We start from the raw sequence: 20,688 nt of genomic DNA, 5'->3' as shown, positions 1-20,688 counted from the left end.
AAACATGGGAACATGGAGATACTGTAAGAAGGCACTCACTGCCTACCCAGTGTTGAAGAAGGTTCCCAGACAATGTGCCAATAGAATGAGGTCCTGAAAGAGGAGTAAGAATCTGTCACCATTAGAAAGGTTTTGAAATGATTTAAATATTGAGAAGAGGAACAAAGGAGGATAAGAAATGAAAATTTGAAATGTAAACAAAGTGAGGAGACAAAGGCCCTAAAAACTAATGAAATGGGTCATGTTAACTCAGTTATGATAAACTAATTGATCCAAATTGCAATCACTCTAACTTAATTATTTTAAAAAGTTGAAATATTTGGACTCAACTTTTATTATTTTTATAACATCAATATACTCTGTACCCAAAGGATGAAATGAGGTAAGTTCATAATAAAGCATTTTCAAACTGAAGGAAGTAATTCTAAGAGAAAGTCAATATGTCATCCTACCACTGAATGAGGAGAGAATAAATTGCATACAATTTGGAAGCAAAGCTGAGGGGAACTCTTTGGGGGATTCAGTTCAGTTTGCAACTTTCTTTTATTGACCTAAAAGATTTACTTATTCTCAAGTCACCATAGGACTTTTGTTTGAAAGTGAGGAAGGGGCCATGTGAAAAGCTATTCTTATCTATACAAATCCAAATAAAATGGGACTTAGTATGGCTAAAATAATGATTCCCCGATTCATCCAACTGAAGACACAGTTCAAAATTGGGCTGTTTGAGATAGATATTTTTATATCCTCTGCAAAGTCAATGTTTCTACAAAGTTTCTACAAAGTCACCGTTCCATTTGGTAGGCATTTATTGATCCCCTCTTATATGAAAACATTCTATTCGAAGTTGTGAAGGTTATAAGTATGAGTAAGACATAGCCTCTGACCTCAGAGCTTCTAAGAAAAGATTTCATGATATTTTTTGTTTCATCTTACATATCTCCATCAAAACCAAAGAACTTTCAGTTCCCAAATTACCTTTCCATGGTATCTGAAGTCTGGCCCTTCATCTCCTTCACCTCAGAGACCTGCTACCATCCCTACTCCAACTCCAGCATTTCCCAACTGTCAAACCGTGCTCCACACTTTGAAAAACACGGATTCAGAAAGTATTTTGTTATTTCCTCTTTGATTTGTATCTATGTAAGAGAGCCACTGGAACGGCTCAGTTATGGGAATTGGGCAGACCTAACAACTCCATCAGTCTGGGTGTGACGTGTGCTCAGAAACTAGACAGTAGGTGTGGAAGAGACTCAAGCTTTACGAGGCAGAGGAAAAGCCATGCCTCAGTCCTGGGCTCCCGCGAATCTCTGAATAACCTTCTCTTTGGTATTTTTTTTCTTCCTGTGCTGAGAAAACCTGAGAATGCTACAGATGTTTTCTCCAGAAAATAAGTCTAAAATTTCATGAAGAGAGAGAGAGGCTCCCAAAAAATCCTTTCACCTTTGATAAACAGACCTGCCTAAAAGGACAAGGCCTTTTCCTTTGTTTTTCCATTTAGATGTCTATGTCGACAAAGGCCTTTCTAGAAATCTTTTATCAAATTCAGACTACATATTTTTAGCGTTTACAGCTGTATCTATAGAGATCTAACACCTTACTCTTCTAAAACTAGAGTTCATTTAGGCCCATTCCACACATCTACTCACAGAGCTGTGATATAGGAATAAATTACTAGTCCCTGTTTTTACAAGGTAATTTAATTATATCCAAAATGAAGAACCAAATAAAGAAGATAAGACTTCATTTTTATTTTATGTGTCTCACAAAATACAACCTTACAAATATGTATTTAAAAATCTAGAGATTTTTAGGCACATCTTTTTCTTAGAACAAGTAGAAAATTAGATGGCTATGCCCATTTTAAGAAAGGCCAACATAAAAACTCCTTAAAAACTGACAGTGTTAATTTTGGGATTAACCACTTGCATGGTATATTTCTTCCCTTAACCATGGAAACAGAACTTAAGAAAGTCTGTATTCTAAGAGATGCAAAATAACTGAAAGTAAATAATTGGCTGCTATTGATAATTAGAGACCAACTAAAAATCAAACTGAAAGACTTATGAAATTAGAGAACAATACAACTGAATTGATAGAAGTCTGTGTTTTTACATATAGATTTTCAGGAATATATCTACCGGATACCTATATAATTAACATAACTATTTTCCCCTCTCCCAAAATAATGCTTGTCGTGCACCACAAAAGCATCCCAATGAAATGTCAGGAAGGATATGTGCCCATTGATGACTTGAGCTTTTTAAGAAAAACAGAGGAGAACAATTATCCATACACATACAGCTCTGTGTGTGTACACTTTTCACATAATGCGGACCGCCCACCCTAACCAGAATGTGTCACCTCAAAGTCTGAGGCCACTATTCCAAGTCTCAGTAATGTTTGATCCACGCGAAGAGCAGGTGATTCGAGAGGTGTCATTTTCTACATGTTGAAATTTGGAGAATAGTTCTAAAATCGTTCTAGGAGAAAAAAAAAAGGCTTAAGCTTTCAAAACTGAAGTTGGCTGCAGCGAAAATATGTTGACAGTGCTAAAAGGCTCATTCCCCATCCCTTGGTATTTTTTTTCTTTCTTGCCCTTTCCCATTTATTTATTTATTTATTTGTTTGTTTGTTTATTGGTAGGCTTGCTATTCTCATTTTGTTGCAAGGCTGCATTGTAATTCATCCAATTCTGCAGTTTAACAAAGCCCTTTGATACCTGTGTTCGTTTTTCCTCAGCTGGTGAATGAGCAGCAAGAAAGCAGACCTCTCTTGAGTCCCTCCATCGATGACTTTCTCTGTGAAACCAAATCGGAGGCGATAGCAAGGCCAGTAACGTCCAACACAGCCGGTAATGCTTTCATTTTAACGGATCCTCAAGTAGAGCTAATGGTCACTACAGGGAAATGCGTATTTTCTTTCTGTAACACATCTTAAGTAGAGAGTAATGTTTGCAACCAAATGAAAGTTTAGGACATACACTATTCCACATAAACTAATAAATCACTTTGTATTCTAAAAGAAACTGCAATGTATTTGACCCAGCCAACTTTGCTGAACCTTAGCATACCACTATTAGCAATGCATCCTTCCTCTTTGCATCTTAAGTCACGACACAAGGAAATCTTTCTAACAAAAGCCTCTATTTCAGAGCGAGGTTTTTTTTTTTAAAGTTCTGGCTGGTAATATTTTGTATGACAAAAGTCCAGTAAAATAAAATTGTAGCCAGGCCCTTCAAGTGGATTGAAATGACAAAATTAAAAGCCCTAGTGATTTGAAATGTTATAGATCCAGTTTCATTTTTCTGCCATGGAAATCTGGTACTTGTTTCCTCTTACGACAACTTATGTGAACGTTCTTCTGGAATTGAATCTACCCAACCAATGAACTGTCATCCGTATAGGCACATACATATAGGCACTAATAAATATTCATCCAATGAGTGGATGCAGGATGCTGCTGCTATGATTCACACCTCCCCTAGTCTCCTCTGCATTTTCCAGTTCTCACTGCTAAAACGAAGTCATTTAATCAGGGCTTACCCTGAGGGAGCTACGTAAGATCTGACACAAATGCTACTTTTCACCTTTTGTATCAGAGGCGGCCTTTCTGCATTGATTTTATTCAATCTGTGTTCACATTCAAAGGCATGTTGTTCAAATAAGGATGAAAAAAATGATGTTCAGAGTCAAAGAACAAAGACTATGTTGGATTGCAGGAGAAAGCTTATGGAGAAAGGAGAGAACAATTATGTACTGTCTTGTTCAGTTCATTCCATTTCCCCATCATCAGCTTGCTGTTGCCTGCTATATTTCATTATGCTTTTAAGTAAGGGAAGAAAATTGCAGGGGAAGGAAATTGTGATTTTTCTTAAATGCTAAAAATTACAACAGCAAAAGTAAGTAACACAAGATAGAGGCACTTAATGTAGGAGTGTAGTCTACAGTCTCTGGGGTCAAACTTGGCAATGTCAGACCCCAGCTGTGCCACTTAGAGGCTCTTGTCCTTGGGCAAGTTGCTTAACTAAGTCTGTTTCCTCATCTACAATAGTAACATCTATATCTCATAGGTTGCTTGGGAAGGTGAAAGAAGCAATCTATGTAAACCCTTACTTAGCATCATGTAAGCTCCAACAGATGTTACCATTACTGTTAGATATCAGGTTAGAAAAATAGTATACCCAATACTTTCTTTTTCAGATGCATTGACTTTCTATCACACCAAAGCAATCATTTTCTATATTCAGCTATCACTTTGAGGAATCAAGCAAATAAAATTGTATTTGGTACATTTAAGCAGGAAATTAAACTAGTTCAGATCCTATCAGATCAGATCTATCCTCCTTATCTTTGAAACTGGAGCCTACCCCTCGGAAACTGGAGAGCTACCCTCAGAAAAATACAAAGGAGACTTGTGTCTCTAATTTCAGGAAAATCCATGAGAATTCAATGCACTGAGAAGTTCCCACTCTTCAAAAGAAAAAAAAAAAAAAAAAGCTGCAAAGCATAGAATTCTCAAGTCTTGATTCCAGTACCTTCTCCCCTTTCCATCTTCCACTGAGGCTAAAACTGAGTCACTTGGGAAGGGCCCACCAGATACAGCAACATAACATTTGGTTTTCAAAAGCCACTTTTCATCTTGACTTTTCTAACATATGAAAAGAGACTTACAAAATATTGGAGGAAAAAAACTCAAAAGAATATGTAATTTCATATTATTGCAATCCTACAGTATTGCCTTTCTGTAGGCTTTCATGACAAATGCCACAAACTGAGTGGATTAAACAACAGAATTTTATTGTCTAACAATTCTGGGAGATGGAAGGCCAAAAATAAGGTGTCGGCTGGGCCCTCTTCTCTCTGAAGGTGCTCAGGAAGAAACTGTCCTAGGCCTCTCGCCTAGTTTCTGGTAGTTCCTTGGCTTGTGACAGCATGACTGCAATCTTCACATGACATTCTCCCTGTGTGCATGTCTTCCTGTGTTTGTGTCTGTCTCTGCATTTAAAGTTCTCATTTTTATAAGGACACATACCATATTGGATTAGGTGCCTCCTCCAATGTGACTCATCTTAACAAATTCTATTTCCAAATAAGTCACATTCCGTAGTACTGGGGGTAAAGACTCCAATATATAGCTTTTGGGGGGAAACACAGTTCATTCCGCAACACCCTCCAAAGCAGGTGTTCAAGAAAAATGGTATTTTGAGACTGTGAAGTTTTCTTTCCTTGTCCTCAGCACTCAGTGCGTCTGGTTCACACAGATTTTTATCCTGAAAGAAGACTATTGTTTGGTAGTGTTTTTTAATCTTAAAAGTGTATCTCAGGGCAGAGACTGTATATTTTTTAATACCTAAGAAATACACTTTTTTAAAGATTTTATATATTTATTCATGAGAGACACAGAGAGAGAATGAGGCAGAGACATAGGCAGAGGGAGAAGCAGGCTCCATGCAAGGAGCCCAATGTGAGACTTGATCCTGGGACTCGGGATCATGCCCTGAGCAGAAGGCAGACGCTCAACCACTGTGCCACCCAGGCATCCCAAGAAATACACTTTTCAAAAAATATTAAAGAACCCACTATTTAGCATCTCAATATGCAACATTTCTATATGTTTTTAAGCAAGAAAGACTTTAGCATACAAACACCTTAGAAGGAATTCTAAATCTGGTCTTGGAATTTTATAACTAAGATTTCGGGGCAAAAGATACAGTTATCATTTTCTGTCCAAATTTTTAATTAAAAAATAGTAATTTTAAATATAACATTGTCATTTTATAAAATAGTATGAAATTACAATTGAGAGAAATCAAGACAGTCATTGAAGTTTAAGTGTCTGTTACATCCCAGGTATTATGAATATCTTTACATTCACAGAATGGATATTAAACAATCTTGGAGTAAAATACAGAATAAAACCTGCTTCAAGTTTGTACCAAATCAATGAAGAAGAAATTTGAAGAATCTTGTGTTAAGAGAGGCATTTATACTTGGCATTTTCTTCTAATGAAAAAATAAAGCTAGTGTATCACCACCATCATAACATTCACTTAAATGTTTAAGGAGTATCCTTATTATATAAACTGCAAGGAATACAACATAGGTAATATTTATCTCTTCCAAATGGCATTCAGGTGATAGGGTTTTTTCCTCTACTAACCTTAAAAGAACATATCAATCCCCTGCCTTATAGAAGTTCTAAATTATAATCTTTTTCTTAAGTACTTAATATCTTTTTTATTTTCTACTTGTTTCTACTTTAGGATTAACTTTTTGTCATCCAATAGTGACAATATCAAGCTGATCAAATACAGATGTTTTTAGTTTCTTTGCCATTGACACCTTAATTATTTTTTAATTTATCTGCAATCTAGATGATAGCTAATTGCTTGGCCCTCTCAAACTGTATCCCTAGATGGTAGGTAGGCTAAGATCATTGCTAATATCCTTGATTTTAAAATGGCAAATAAATATATATTATCACAGGTGCCTGTATCAAACGCTTGGAATGTAACTAGACAAGGATGTTTTAAGATCATGATTACATTATAGGACAACTGAAATTTCCAATAATGACTTCTTAGTCTATAATCTCCCCCAAAAAATCTAACATATGTCAAAGTACAATAAAGATTCTTTCCTAAAGACCAAGAAAAAAAAAAAAAAAAACAAGAAAAACAGGAGGTCTTTGGTTTGCCTTGATAAATCTGCATGATCTAAAAGAATTTTATCCCTCAACTGAGCCATTAGGTGGAGAGTTATTATAGAAGAAACATTTTTCATGGTTTAAAAATTTTTTTCACTCCTTAATATAGGACCTTTATACCTCTATAAGAGACCCATATATGGAAGGGAAAAGCTACCCTTAACAAAGTTCACACTCCTGTCACAGCCACTAATTAAGTATTTTAATTGCAAAATCAGTGTAATATTTGCAAAATACGTCTTTTTGAAGCCCAAGTATCAATGAACCCAATGTCCTGCGTCTTGAGAGAACTTAGAAATTTGGGGAGTAGCTTTAATTACATATTCCAATAAAATAATAAAAAATTCATTGAATTATGTAAATCCAATGTATCTATCTGGCATCACTGACAAAATCCTTCCTAAGGGACTTTGCTTTGTAGCCTTTATTATATTAAAGAATACCATGGTTCTAGAATGCCAGGGTAGCTTATGAAACAGAACAGAGATCCTATCAGCTCCTTGTGGCACATTCTGTGACTGCACAGTCAGGACTGTCCCCTGATCTGCCTCTCTGACCACATCATGTAGATGTATTCCTTAAAAAAAAATTCACTAAAAATCTGAGGTTCATTATACTGTGGTGGTGTAAATAGCATTGTGCTTACCATCAAAGCATCAAATCAGAGCTTCATGATAGGTGCAATTTTTTTCTGTTTTAAGCAGCCTCACCTCCCACAGTCCAAGTAATCTAGCATTCATAAACATCTTCAGCGCCCCGTAGGAGCCTTCTAGTTCAATAGCTTATGATCCTCAATCAGGTGTCCTTGAGATAAATGGAAACAAATACTTAAAAGCATCTTACAGCCTCCATTTCAGGAAATTCTACCCAATGAACTTAGGTGATCAAAAAAAAAAAATTCCGAAATTATCAGTTAATTTAAATTATGCCTTGGACTGCCAGATAACTGGGAGCTAAGCAAAAACTAACCAAACCCATATCAATGAAGTCAGCACATTGCCTCCAGGTTCAGATAAAGTCTGAGGAGGAGTGGTGACAAACACATGCTTAGGAGTGACAGAGCCTGTATTTGCATCCTTGCACGGACACTGACCTATGAACTGTGTTAGTTTCCTATTGCTGCTATAACAAATTACCACAAGTTAAGTGGCTTAAAATAACACAAATTTATTATCCTACAATTCTGAGAGTCAACAGTCATAAAAATCAAGGTGTCAGCAAACCCAATTCCTTATGGAGGCTCTAAAGGAGAATTTGTCTCCCTGCCTTGTCCAGCTTCTGGAAGCACCTAGAATTCCTTGGCTTGTGGCCTCTTCCTCCATTTCCAAAGCCAGCAACATATTATCTTCAAGTCTGTCACTCTGTCTCTCTCTATCTTTCTCTGTCTCTCACAAACATACACACACATACACACACATTTTCACATCCATTATAAGAGGTGACTATCTTGATTTAAATACACAGATTCTGGAACCCAAGCTTTCATGTGTCTAAGAGAATCTTTAAAATTGGGTTAAGAAAGTCAGCAGAGCAAATATCCCCTTCCATGCCAAGATATGCTCTCCTTGAAGTCCATATGGAACACTGAGGCCCTTTATTTCTAAGTCTTAACTGAAGTGCATATGTGTGCAACACACATGTGCATGTGAGCGTGCATGCACACGTGCGCACACACACACACAAACACACACTTGCTAAAATGCAATTTGTCTTCCTCCAGAAAGTAAAAGGCTGCACCCATCCTTCTATGCTTTTGAAATTGTAATCCCCAGGGACTCTCTCAGCTTCAAAGCTTACCATTCACCCCCAAGCCACCCTCTTCATCAACTGGGTAACAAATAGGGCTTTTTGTGTGTGCCAAGCATTTATTTCACAATTGCTGGGCAAAGAACAAAGGAACAGAGAGCTCAGAACCAACACAGGAAGTGCCCAGGCTAGTTTGGAGAGGGAAAGACTTGCAGAGCCAAGTTGGATATTGCAATTCACTCTTTTAGTAATTCATTTGTTCTGAATGGTGAGAAGCAGATATAGAATTAAATTAATATTCACCAGTTATTTTTCCATAACAAATGTACTTCGTATATATGAATAGACAAGTCCTGTATAATTTGCTTCTAAAAGAAGTATAGGAACAAGTAACTAATTCCTAATTGTTTGTACAATTAGTAAAAAGACATATATGGTGTTCCAGAGACTTACCATTTCCTTCCTTCTCTTACAAGGGAATTTTGGTGGGCCTAGAATCTCTGCCAACTTAACAGTGGCCTGGAAATTTCTGCTTAAACATTCAAAGAATATGAAATGTGTTGTTACATCCTAGCCTATTTTGGCTGCTTGCCATGCTTAAATGCAAGCCAGGCAGCTCAGCTCTCAAAGCCACTTCTTTCCCTCCCATTTGAGGTGCTTGCTGGCCTATCTCAGAGCATCTTAGCATAGGGAATTGGCTCCCATCTCCTCAGGAAGGCTCAGATGAGATAAGCTGATGCTTGCAGGCCATTTTCTGATAAATGTACCTCATAGCATCCTCTGTAGACCAATATCTTTGTCTCGGTCTGTTTTATTCCCAGCAGTGTTTCTCTTTTCTGTCAATGTACGGATGTGCTTCCTGCCCAAAATAGAAAAAAAGCAGGGAGACTAGGAGGGGTTCAACAAAAAAGAAAGAAAAGCATCACAAAGTGGCCACCAGAGAAGGGAAATCACAGTTACTGAATACCTATTGTATGTCTGGCACTTTACACATTCAGTATACAAATTAGATAAATTCATCTTGAGGCTTAATCTGCATTTTTCAGAGGACGAAACAAACTCAGCAAAGTCAAGAAACTTACTCGGAGCCACACAGCTAAGCAGCTAGAGCCTGGTCTTTCCACCTCACCATTAACATCCACTCCTGTGATTGAAATCAGGCAAAGGAGACTATTTAGAATACAGCTTGACACATAATCTTAAAGATCCTATAGGGGTGGTTAGCTCATGAGGACAGTATGGTACTAGAGAAATCCAGGATGTGAAGTCCACTGAGCCGTGACTGTGCCTTGAGTGCAAGGGGGAAGCACGTCGAAGAGTGTTAAGATACCAGCAAAACTCCATTCCTTACCAAGAGGGTGATCCGAGAGATCAAAGAGGAGAAGTGGCACATGCAGCCTCTGTTGTAGACGGTACAAGAGAGGATTAACACCAGGATTTCTCTGTCACTTTGTTGGCGTTCCTACACTATCTGGGTGAAGAGATCCCAGGCCAGGAAGCCACCAGGCCAGTCCAGAAGCCTGCATTTCAGGTGTGTGAACCAGGGGAGTGGCAGGGCTGGAGGGGACCTCCCTTAACTGGAACTTTCCATTTCTCAAGATGAACTAGTCAAACCCTGGTGACTTGCATGGTAAGAGAAAGAAGGAGGAAGAATTACAAAACTTGCCTTTTTCATTCTTATTTGCCTACTCTGCATCTGAACAAATTATTATTTCTGCCTTCATTAGTGTATTTAATGCAATGTAATCAACCTGCTAGGAAGTGAAAGTGTAGCCATTTTATGGTTCGTTACATGGAAATTTAAATTTGCATATTAAGCAGCAAAGGCATTAACATGTGTATCTACTCATCAGCTATGGATTGTGAGATACTTCTCTAGTGTGAGCCCAAACAGCAAGCTGTTTTCTGATTGAACTGCTTAATTAAATAAGCAATGATTAACAACATTCCTTTATATCCTGTATACTTTAGTATACACAACGTTTGAAATTTAAAATACAAAGACATTAGAAACTTTTGCAAATCTTCCTCATAACTGTTTTGCAAACATGTCTCTGAATATGATACACTCTTCTCTGGGAAAACTGCACTGTAAAATACACTTCTCTATAAATAAGGCAAAGCAATAAAGTAAGTGGTACCTGAATTTAGATTGAATTTTATTATTTTAATTTTATTTAAACTTTCATCACTGGCGAGGCTGCTCTAAGTCCCATCTTGTGGGTTTGTACTGTGTCAAATAAAGGAGAACATGTAGCAAACTTCTCAGTCTAAATACAGGCCATCTTTATAAATCAATAGGGAGCTAGCTTGATTTGATACTTCTAACCTACACTACAACCACAAAATCCTTCTGCAACCAACTAAAACCTATTTTTAAAAAATAATTTCAGAGCAGTGAGTGAGCTTATCTTAACCTTTTCTGTCTCTGATAGTACTGACCACAGGTTTGGATCTCCTTGACCTGAGTGAACCTGTCTCTCAAACCCAAACCAAAGCCAAGAAGTTGGAGGCCTCATCGAAAACTTCGTCCCTCAAGAAAAAGGCTGATGGATCTGATCTCATCAGTGCAGATGCTGAACAGAGAGGCCAGCCTGTCCGAGGCCCAGAGACATCATCCTTAGATTTAGGTAAGGTAATAGCATGTGTCTGCTGCTGCTGGCCCTTGCCTTAACACAAGGAAGTTCCACAAATGATATTAAGACCATGTGGCAAAGGAGTAGAAAAGATTGATTCCATGAAGGAATATGGGCAGCACACACTTCTTTTGTGCTTGAATTAAACAGTATTGGGGGGTGGGGGGAATCCCTGGATGGCTTAGCAGTTTAGCACCTGCTCTCGGCCCAGAGTGTGATCCTGGAGTCCCGGGATGGAGTCCCGCATCAGGCTCCCCTCATGGAGCCTGCTTCTCCCTCTGCCTGTGTCTCTGCCTCTCTCTCTCTCTTTGTGTCTCTCATGAATGAATAAATAAAATCTAAAAAAAAAAAAAAGTATTTGGGGAGTTCAATTTTGCATAACTGATGTGGATTCATTCATTTATTTATTCAACCTGCATGTATTGAGTTCTTGATAGATGGCAGGTACCATATGAGACATTGGAATTACAAGTAAGAATGAGACATGAATCTTGCACTCTAGGAGCATTTAGTCTAGAGTGAGAGATAGCCAGTAGAGTGAGAGAGAACAGCTTTAACACAAGGTCTATGAATAGCCAGCCAGAACATGTAACATGCATGGGGATGTATCTGATATAATAACAACAGCTACCAATTATTGATGGCTTATCATGTCCAGGACTATGCTACATGATTTACATGCATTAGTCCATTAATTCACTGTAACTCAGAAATAAGAGAGGACCCATGTTTTCAAATTTAAATAACTTAAATCTTAAGTAACTAACATCTCAGTTAGTATGAGAAAGACCTGGAATTTGAACCTAGTTCTGATTAACTTCAAAACCCATACTTTTATCTACTATATATCTTCCTGAGAAAGGAGAGCTTAATTCCATCTCATGGAACTAGTCAAATTATAGTCTCCTTTCTCAGGAGAAAGAAAGTGACAGTTACTTCAGACAGCCAGGAATAACATGTCTCCTTTCCCCTGCCATGTCCCTCTCTGAGGCCTGTCTCTTTGGAGGAAAGCTTTAGGATTTTTCAGTTGTACTGATGGATAATGAAATTTACACACTTATATAAGGATATATTATTCAATGTACTACAACGTAACACAATAAACTATAAAATGAAGCTTTCATTTCTCTGCTTTTGAGAAAATGTCATATGAAGAAGTCATAAAAATAGTTTAAAAATTTTGGAGGACACTGACAACAAACCTATCTTTTTATAAATTAAAAACCTGGAGCTCAGAGCTGTTTAAGTGATTTACTTACAGTCACACACCTGTTAATGAGAACAAACCTAGCCAAGTTCTTAAGAATTAAAACACAGGGAGAAAATGGTTCTAGCACTCTCTTGACTTTCTCCATTGCTTCCCTTCTTTCTATTCCCATTATTCATTCCCTCAATTGATGAAAAATTAAGCCATTTTACAAAAGCTGTGAAAAGTGTTCCAGTTCCTTCCTATCTTCTTTTAACAGTGAGGTTTATCTCTTTTAATAGAATTTCTTTCTAGAAACATGCCAGACTGCCTCAAAGCCACCTCTTCAGCTGGAGGCAGACGGGATAGTACTCTACACATTCATTCTCATGGGATTCCATGGATTTATACACAGAACACAGAATGCACATAGCTCTTGAAGTAAATTCAGATATAACAAACTCGATTGTTTAACTAAAACCAAATCAATTTCTCTTAATAGGTCTCATTTTTATTTAGCCGAACATGTTTTAACTAATTTTCATGCAATCTTAAAAAGTTGGTCTTGGGCTTAGGAGCATCAGTTGAGTGAAGTTCACTTGTATAAGACTTCTTAATCTTAAATTCTCTACTTCTCTCTGTACTTCGTGAAATCCACTGTCCCTCTTACCCCATTCCTATCTCCTTCATAGACATTCAAACACAACTGGAAAAATGGGATGATGTTAAGTTTCATGGAGATCGAAATAGCAAGGGGCATCCAATGGCAGAGAGAAAATCATGCTCATCTAGAACTGGATCAAAAGAACTCTTATGGTAAGATATTTTAACATCACAAAATAGCTAAAGGTGTATCAGCTGTATGGGTATTTCTCCTGTGTACTGAAATAGCTAATGAGTTCAGTCAATCCAAATATCTGGTGCCATGTTTAACCCTCGGTATCAGTGTTAATTGTTGTGGCTTCTAAAACTAAGTATCTCACCTAAATTATCAAAAATTCAGCCAAAAATGATTTTGGTAGGTTCATAATTCAGGATCCAATATTTGTTGATAATTTTTTGATTGTATAATTGAGTTGATCCATAAAAATAGGTTTATACATATATGTACATATGTGTGCATATTCAATACGTTACATAAAAGGTAGTTAAAGTAAATGTTTCTCAAACTGAGTGTTGTTGGAAGGGAAGATGGTAGAGGGATGGGGTAACTGGGTGATGGACATTAAGGAGGGCACGTGATATAATGAGTACTGGGGGTTATATAAGACTGATGAATCACTGACCTCTACCTCTGAAACCAATAATATATATTAATTAATTGAATTTAAATAAAATTAAATATATGTATGAACAATAAAAAAAGAAAAAAGTACCTGGTAACAGGTACCTTTCCTGACTATCTTAATCATCACTGTCAGATAATGTACTAATTAACAATAATCTGTGGGTGCCCATGAGAAAAATTGGCTACCTGAATTTTACCATGCTTTTAAAGCTTCCTAAAGGGCAGCATGCCTCAGTCTCCTGTTGCCCCTATTTATTATGACATTTCAAGTTCTATATAAAGATCAAATCACACTTGGGACACTTTGTGAGGTACTCCCCTCCCCAAAACACAATACTTTTAATAAAGCAAATCTGTTTGTAACAAAACTAGATGCATTTATTTACTGTTTGTACATAATTGAACAGAATTCTAAATCAATCGGAGACAATTACACCTAGCACACTGCAGCCACTTAAATTTCAAAAGTGGTCGTTATAATAAAATTATATAGAAAATATCTTTTTCATCGAAATTCTGATGAGAGCTTTGTTATCATGGCTCTCAGTGATCCAGATTAACTAGGTTTCTTGACTGGTTTTCTAGCTGAATTTGTTTCTTGATGTACATTGATCTCCTTTATTCAACCCCTATAGGTCCTCAGAGCACAGATCTCAACCAGAACTAAGTGGTGGGAAAAGCGCCCTGAACTCTGAGTCAGCTTCTGAGTTGGAATTAGTGCCTCCAGCACAGGTAACAACAACAACAACAAAAAAAAAAAAAGAAAGAAAGAAAGAAAGAAAAAAAGATTCTTTTATAAACCCACCTCTTTTTTTTTTTCTTTTTCTTTTTAACTTAGAGAAAGATTGAGAGAAAGTGTGTAGGATGGGGGAGGTGTAGAGGGAGAGAGAGAATCCCAAGCAGGCTCCACATCCAATGTGGAGCCTAAATGGGGGCTCAGCCTCACAACGTCAAGATCATGACCTGAGCCAAAATTGAGTTGGATGCCCAACCAACTGAGCCACACAGGTTCCCCAAACCCACTTTTTTAAAAAGATTTTTTTTATTTATTTATTTATTTATTTATTTATTTATTTATTTATTTATGAGAGAGAGAGAGAGAGAGAGAGAGAGAAAGGCAGAGACACAGGCAGAGGGAGAAGCAGGCTCCATACAGGGAGCCCGACGTGGGACTCGATCCTGGGTCTCCAGGATCAGGCCCTAGGCTGAAGGCGGCGCTAAACGGCTGAGCCACCCAGGCTGCCCCAAACCCACTTTTTCTACTAGATAATTTATATCATAAATATTTTATTTAAATTTTCACAAAAAGTTCAAAGTATTTTTTTCTATATTCTGTATTTCATATGTTTTCTCATTCAGTAATCTATCTCAATGCTTGAGATAACTGATGATAATATACATATATCATATGTATATATTGAATTATATGTATATTTGGCTGAACATGTCTTAATGAATTCACTATATATTTAGCACTTTTTCTTTTTTCTACCATTACCTTTCCATCATTTTGTTTGTTGGTTTTTTTTAAAGATTTTATTTATTTATTCATGAAAAACACACATAGAGAGAGAGAGAGAGAGAGAGGCAGAGACACAGGCAGAGGGAGAAGCAGGCTCTGTGCAGCGAACCTGATGTGGGAATCGATCCCGCGACTCCAGGATCACGCCCTGGACGGAAGGCAGGCACTAAACCACTGAGCCACCCAGGGATCCCTCCATCATTCTGCAATACAAAATCTCTTCTACTCCAGTATTAACAATATTTCTACAATAGAACACCAAGAAGAGGAACTTACATATTGAGCATTCATTCACATGTATGCCCCATGGACCCAAGTACTTACATATCAGGATCCTGACTGTCACATTAAAATAAATTTTATGTTGAGGAATAAATAATTATAGTATTAGAGTAATGATAATACTAAGAGCTACCATTTGTGAGAATTAGAGACTTTGTACTTTTCATATATGATGTCTAATACTCAAATAATCCTGTGAATTACTATTAGCCTCATTTTTTAAAAAGATTTCATTTATTTGAGAGGAAAAGAGAGAGCACAAGCAGGGAAAAGGGCAGAGGTAAAGCAGACTCCTGGCTGAGCAAGGAGCCTGATGCCAGGCTGGATCCCAGGATCCTGGGATCATGACCTGAGCCAAATGCAGATGCTTAACCGACTGAGCCATCCAGGCGCCCCTTATAGCCTCATTTTAAGAATCCTTTAAAGAGTCTCAGTATAGTCAAATTTTTCTTCTGGGGCACCCAGCTAATCACTGGTGGAACTATGGTATGTACCAGACCTGTCCATCCCATGATCCTCAACTCCAGTGTAATTTGTTTGTCTATAACTAATTATCTCCTTTGGGTAAGACTGCCAAGAAGGCCAAAGTCAGTCTCAATCTTTTTATTTGCTCAAACACTTTATAAGGGTGTAGCCTTGATCTAAAATGACAAAGATCTCTTAAGAAATGTGTCCACATTTATGCAGTCTACAATCAAGTTGAAAATAAGTGAGATGAAGTGAGCAAGAGAAATTTTCTTTTTTTTTTTTTTGAGAAATTTTCTTGAGTATACTAGATCAGAAATTAAAACTAAGAGGAAATATTTTATCTGAGGTGAAGAGACAATTATGATAATAGCAAATATCACTGAATGCTATGATAGCCTTCTAATATATGTAAGCTCGTTTGATCCTGACAAATGGCTATGTGAGATAAGTTTATTTATTACCCTTATTTTATAGACAGGAAAGTAAGGCACAGTGAGATTAAGAAAATGGTCTATGCACCCAGAGCTAGTAAGTGGCATAAAGAAAGAGGACACAGCCAGATGGGAAATGCTGAGGAAACAGAAGACCTCTGGAAACCTTTCCAGGCCACTAAAAGAACTGCCCCCTCTCCCCATTTCTGACATTCGCTGGAGAGGGGTGGACATTACTGCTCCCAAGAATCTGCTGGAAAACAAGTCAGCTCACTTGCAGAACAAATAACCCTGGGAGGCTTAATGAATTGTAAATGTAGCATGAAAATGTATTTTCATCCTCTGTGTTCATTCTAAATGTATCTTTTTTAAAATTGATAATATTTATTAGAGAAACATTTCTTGTTAAGTGCATTAGAGATTTAGATTCAGCTAAAGTAATTGGTACTGTTTCATAACCTGGATCCTTGGAACAATTTAATATAGCAATAGAACATTTGTTTCTGCAGCAAGGGGAGATTTGGCGCAGGTGGGCTGTTCTACACAACGCTGGAGGGGCAGAGGATCAGCTGGGGTCCCTGGTTGCCATGGAGACCCACAATGCATTTATCTTATTATTCCAATGACTGCTACTCTCCTGCTGGTTGTCTGATTTCATCCCACCACATTGTCCTTCCACTTGCCCACTGGTGTGCCTTTAAGCAAGCACAATGTGCTTTGGAAAATTTGTGTGAGCTTCCCAATTTTGTCCTCCAAAACATAGTTTGAAATGCACTGTGACAGTTCTCGGTCTAGATAAAATGTGAATCCCTTAGAAAGTTACCAATTATTTGTAAAGAATTTATCTCTGAATTTGCTTTTTTAAAAATACTACATGTTGGGGCCCCTGAGTGTTTGGTTGGTTAAGCCTCTGACTCTTGGTTTTGGCTCAGGTTGTTATCTCAGGGTCATGGGATTGAGCCCCCTGTCCCACTCCACACTCAATGCAGAGTCTGCTTGAGATTCTTTAACCACCCCCCTCTGCTCCTCCCCATGCTCACACACTCTCTCTCTAAAATAAATAAATAAATATTTTTAAATGCATGTTTATCAATATTTGTCTAAACTAAGAAAATTCATAATCTCCTAATTGTAAATCCAGTTTACGGTTAAATTAAGACAATCTAATGAATTGGGGATTTAATCATCTAAAATACTAAATCATTCAAATGAAACAGGAAGAGAATAGACTAATTGTAATAAAATAAAGGTTTTTACTGCTAGAAGCATACTACCTTTAAATGTATGATTTCTCTAGGTGGATAAGATGATGAAGGTGGTTAAAATTTTTAACTTAAAACTGGCTTGCAAACTATTCAAGTAAACAATTTCAGCTTACCAAAACTTGTTACTGCTCCACTGTCACACAGATGGCTCATGGAAAAATCAAGGAAATGTCTTCTCTCTCTCGAGCCAACATAAACCATCTTAGGTTCAACAGACAAGGAGCTATATGCAAGCCTTTTTCAAAATCACATTTTTAAAAAAAATTTATATTTCAGGATCACAAAGAAAATGGAGAATTCCTATGTTAGCTTATATTCTTTTCAAGATCGAGAAAAGGAAAAATGTAGTCTAGTCCCTTTCAAATAGTGTTTTGAATACACTAATCAGACTGGCAAGAGATTATAATAAATTATATAATCTCTCTGTATTTAAGAATAAAGTTTCTTGACCCATACACAACTGAGTAATTAGTATTTCCTGGAGTTAATTGTTTAAAGTATTCATACAATCTGAAAAGTTAGAAAACATTTGAAGAGTTGAAGAACAACACAAGTGATGTAAAATTGGCATTTTCTAATTAATGGGTTGAGACAGTGGCTAGGCAAAAGAAAATTAATCCGACTTTTGCTGGAAAGTGATGGTTAAGTAGTTCTTTGCCAACTCTGGACACTGGAAAGATAGCTCCAAGACAGGTTCTTGCCAACCTAAGATGGACCTAATAAGAAGGTGCAAGAACCAGGCTCTCCAGTACTTAATCATAATCATGCTACTCTTTGATTTTGCTGACTTTGGCAAAGCAAGTGCTTAGTTCCATATTGTCATAATTCCATCAAGTTGGCAGTATCCCAAATCAGAACAATTGAAACTTTAAGATACAAGTGCAGATATGTATATTCAAATAATTCATATATTAGAAATTCTTACAATAATCTTGGGAATTAATATCCCCATCTTACATGAGAAATTCATCTTAGAGAGAAGTAGCAAAGGGGCAGAAGAGCCATTACTCAAATCACACCCATCAGCTTCTAAAGCCTTTGTTCTAACCACATACCACTTCATATCAGCTTCATCAAGCTTATTCACCCGAGAGAACTCACAAACCATCTATTTCCCTTCTCATTGCAAACCCTGATTATTACTTACATTTCTAGGATTAGTATGAGCTAAGTGATTTTAAAGAATATTCATCACTTTCTTCCAGAAACTTTGTAATATAAATTAGGATTGTCGTCAGATCTGAGACCATACAGAATTTTGTGCCTCCCCTCCCCAATGCCTTCTGAACCTTCTTACTGTTCAAAATACTGACAGTTTGCATTCCATTCCATTTCAGTTCTGCAAATGTGATTGAGTGTCTACAATCCACAAGCCATAAGTGAGGCTCGGGAAAGGTTAGAAAGAAGAATTCAATTATAAGGAGTATCAAGACCTTTATGTCTATTAGAAACAATTAGACAGTACACTTTATAAACACAGTTTTGCTTGTTGGAAGACAGTACAGGAGCCACATCAACATCCCTTGTCCCCTCCTGACCTTACACAGTGAGCTACCAATGAGGAAAGAAGCAAGCAAAGATGGAAGGAAGGAGCAAAGAAAAGGCAGAAGGGCAAGAACAGTAGGAAGGCAAGAAGGAAAGAAATCTGAACGATCACTTTCAGCATAGTAGGAAATCTGCACATAGTAGGTACTCAACAAATACTTGCTGAAGTGGAAAAATAAGAGAATACTAACAAAAAGGAGAAAAAACAACACTTGTGAAATTTAACAATTTGAAAGTAGTGGCTATTTAATGGATAACTGAAAGGCAGATAATAATAAAAAATATAAAAATATGAAAATGACAAAATTTTATTCTTTTATCATTTTTAAAGGCAATTTCAAAAATAATTTTTGGTTATACATGATAATAGACTGTCCATCTTTTATCAAAATAAGCACTGATTTGCTTTGACATTCTACAACATAGAATTTCATAGTAGGATGGAGACGGGAACCATATGTTCCCACCTTGCACAAAGCTCTAGGAATTTGCTCTTTGACACATATGGTACAACTTTTTTTGTGTACCTTCAACAATAAGAAAAAAAATCATGACCGTTCAATGAGGAATGAATTTATCTGTTCTATGTAAGAATCCAATCAATCTTCATTAACCACTAAACAAAAGTGCTCTAAATTTTCTAAAGATAATTTTTAAATGAATTTCTAAAGTCACACCTGATAAGCGCTAACTGGAAAGATGATGACAAAAGTCGACTTTTCTAGCACTTGCTGTGTATTGAGCATTTTGTGTGTATGTTTACATGAGTTATTGTAGCCGATTCTTATACAGTCTCTGTAAATTAATATACACTTTGCAGATAAGAATACTGGGGATTAAAGAGATTAAGCAATTTGTCCAAGGTCACCAGTTACTATGAAATCCAAACAGGATTTGGCCCCAGCAGTCTGACTCCAAAGATTATGCTTTTAATTATTATGTTACACTGTTACCCAAGGTCTGCTAGTTGTTATATTTTTCATTTCTACTGCTAAGCAGCTCCCTTTTCCCCATCAATCTCTTTTGAAAAGATACTGAGCTTTTTAAACAGGTGTTTGGGTGGGAAATCTCTAGCAGTAACATAAAGGCAGTTGTATAGGGGTTATGAATGGCTGACATAGAGGTTAGCCAACAGATTTATTGTGCTAGGACAACCACAGCCACAAACACAGTAATTTTCAAATCATAACTTGGATCACAATCATAATTTTGAACAAAGAGAATAAAACAATATTCTTAAAGAGTTATTTAATTCTTATCTTTTGCCTGGTGCTTACCATTCAGAACAATCAACAGCTGAGGGAACAAAATGCTTTCTTCTTTAGAGAATGTTAATACCTGAAAATCCAATTAGCTTAAACCAATTAAAATGGCTGTTTTTAAAGCCCAGGCACTTCCAGGAGGTGGCTGTACTGTGGAGCATTTTTCAAAATCATGTGATGTAACAAAGAGATGCCTACATCGGGGACATTTGTGAACTCCAGAGTTCCACTTGCATACACATAATGTCAGCATGTGAAGTTCTGATAGTGAGGTCCTTCCGTCAGCAGTATCAGCATCACCTGGGAACTTGTTAGAAATGCAGATTCTGGGCCCCCCACTCCCACACTT

At 37.1% G+C, this 20,688-nt stretch overlaps 1 protein-coding gene across 25 annotated transcripts in view; it reads left to right on the top strand.

Moving 5' to 3' along the window:
• The window catches only part of PEX5L (peroxisomal biogenesis factor 5 like), a 325,883-nt gene that overhangs the window by 221,534 nt on the left and 83,661 nt on the right, over positions 1-20,688 (top strand). For all 25 annotated transcript variants that reach the window (XM_077879743.1, XM_077879759.1, XM_077879756.1 and 22 more), the window contains 4 exons: positions 2,743-2,854; positions 10,890-11,084; positions 12,969-13,092; positions 14,200-14,296. In XM_077879743.1, coding sequence (XP_077735869.1) covers positions 2,743-2,854; positions 10,890-11,084; positions 12,969-13,092; positions 14,200-14,296 — 528 coding nt within the window. The remainder of the gene's footprint in view (positions 1-2,742; positions 2,855-10,889; positions 11,085-12,968; positions 13,093-14,199; positions 14,297-20,688) is intronic.

This window comes from Canis aureus, chromosome 31, assembly GCF_053574225.1.
Source record: "Canis aureus isolate CA01 chromosome 31, VMU_Caureus_v.1.0, whole genome shotgun sequence".
NCBI classification, from domain to species: Eukaryota; Metazoa; Chordata; class Mammalia; order Carnivora; family Canidae; genus Canis; species Canis aureus.
The sequence above is the reverse complement of the archived record's forward strand: the minus strand, read 5'-3'. Positions and strand labels throughout refer to the sequence as shown.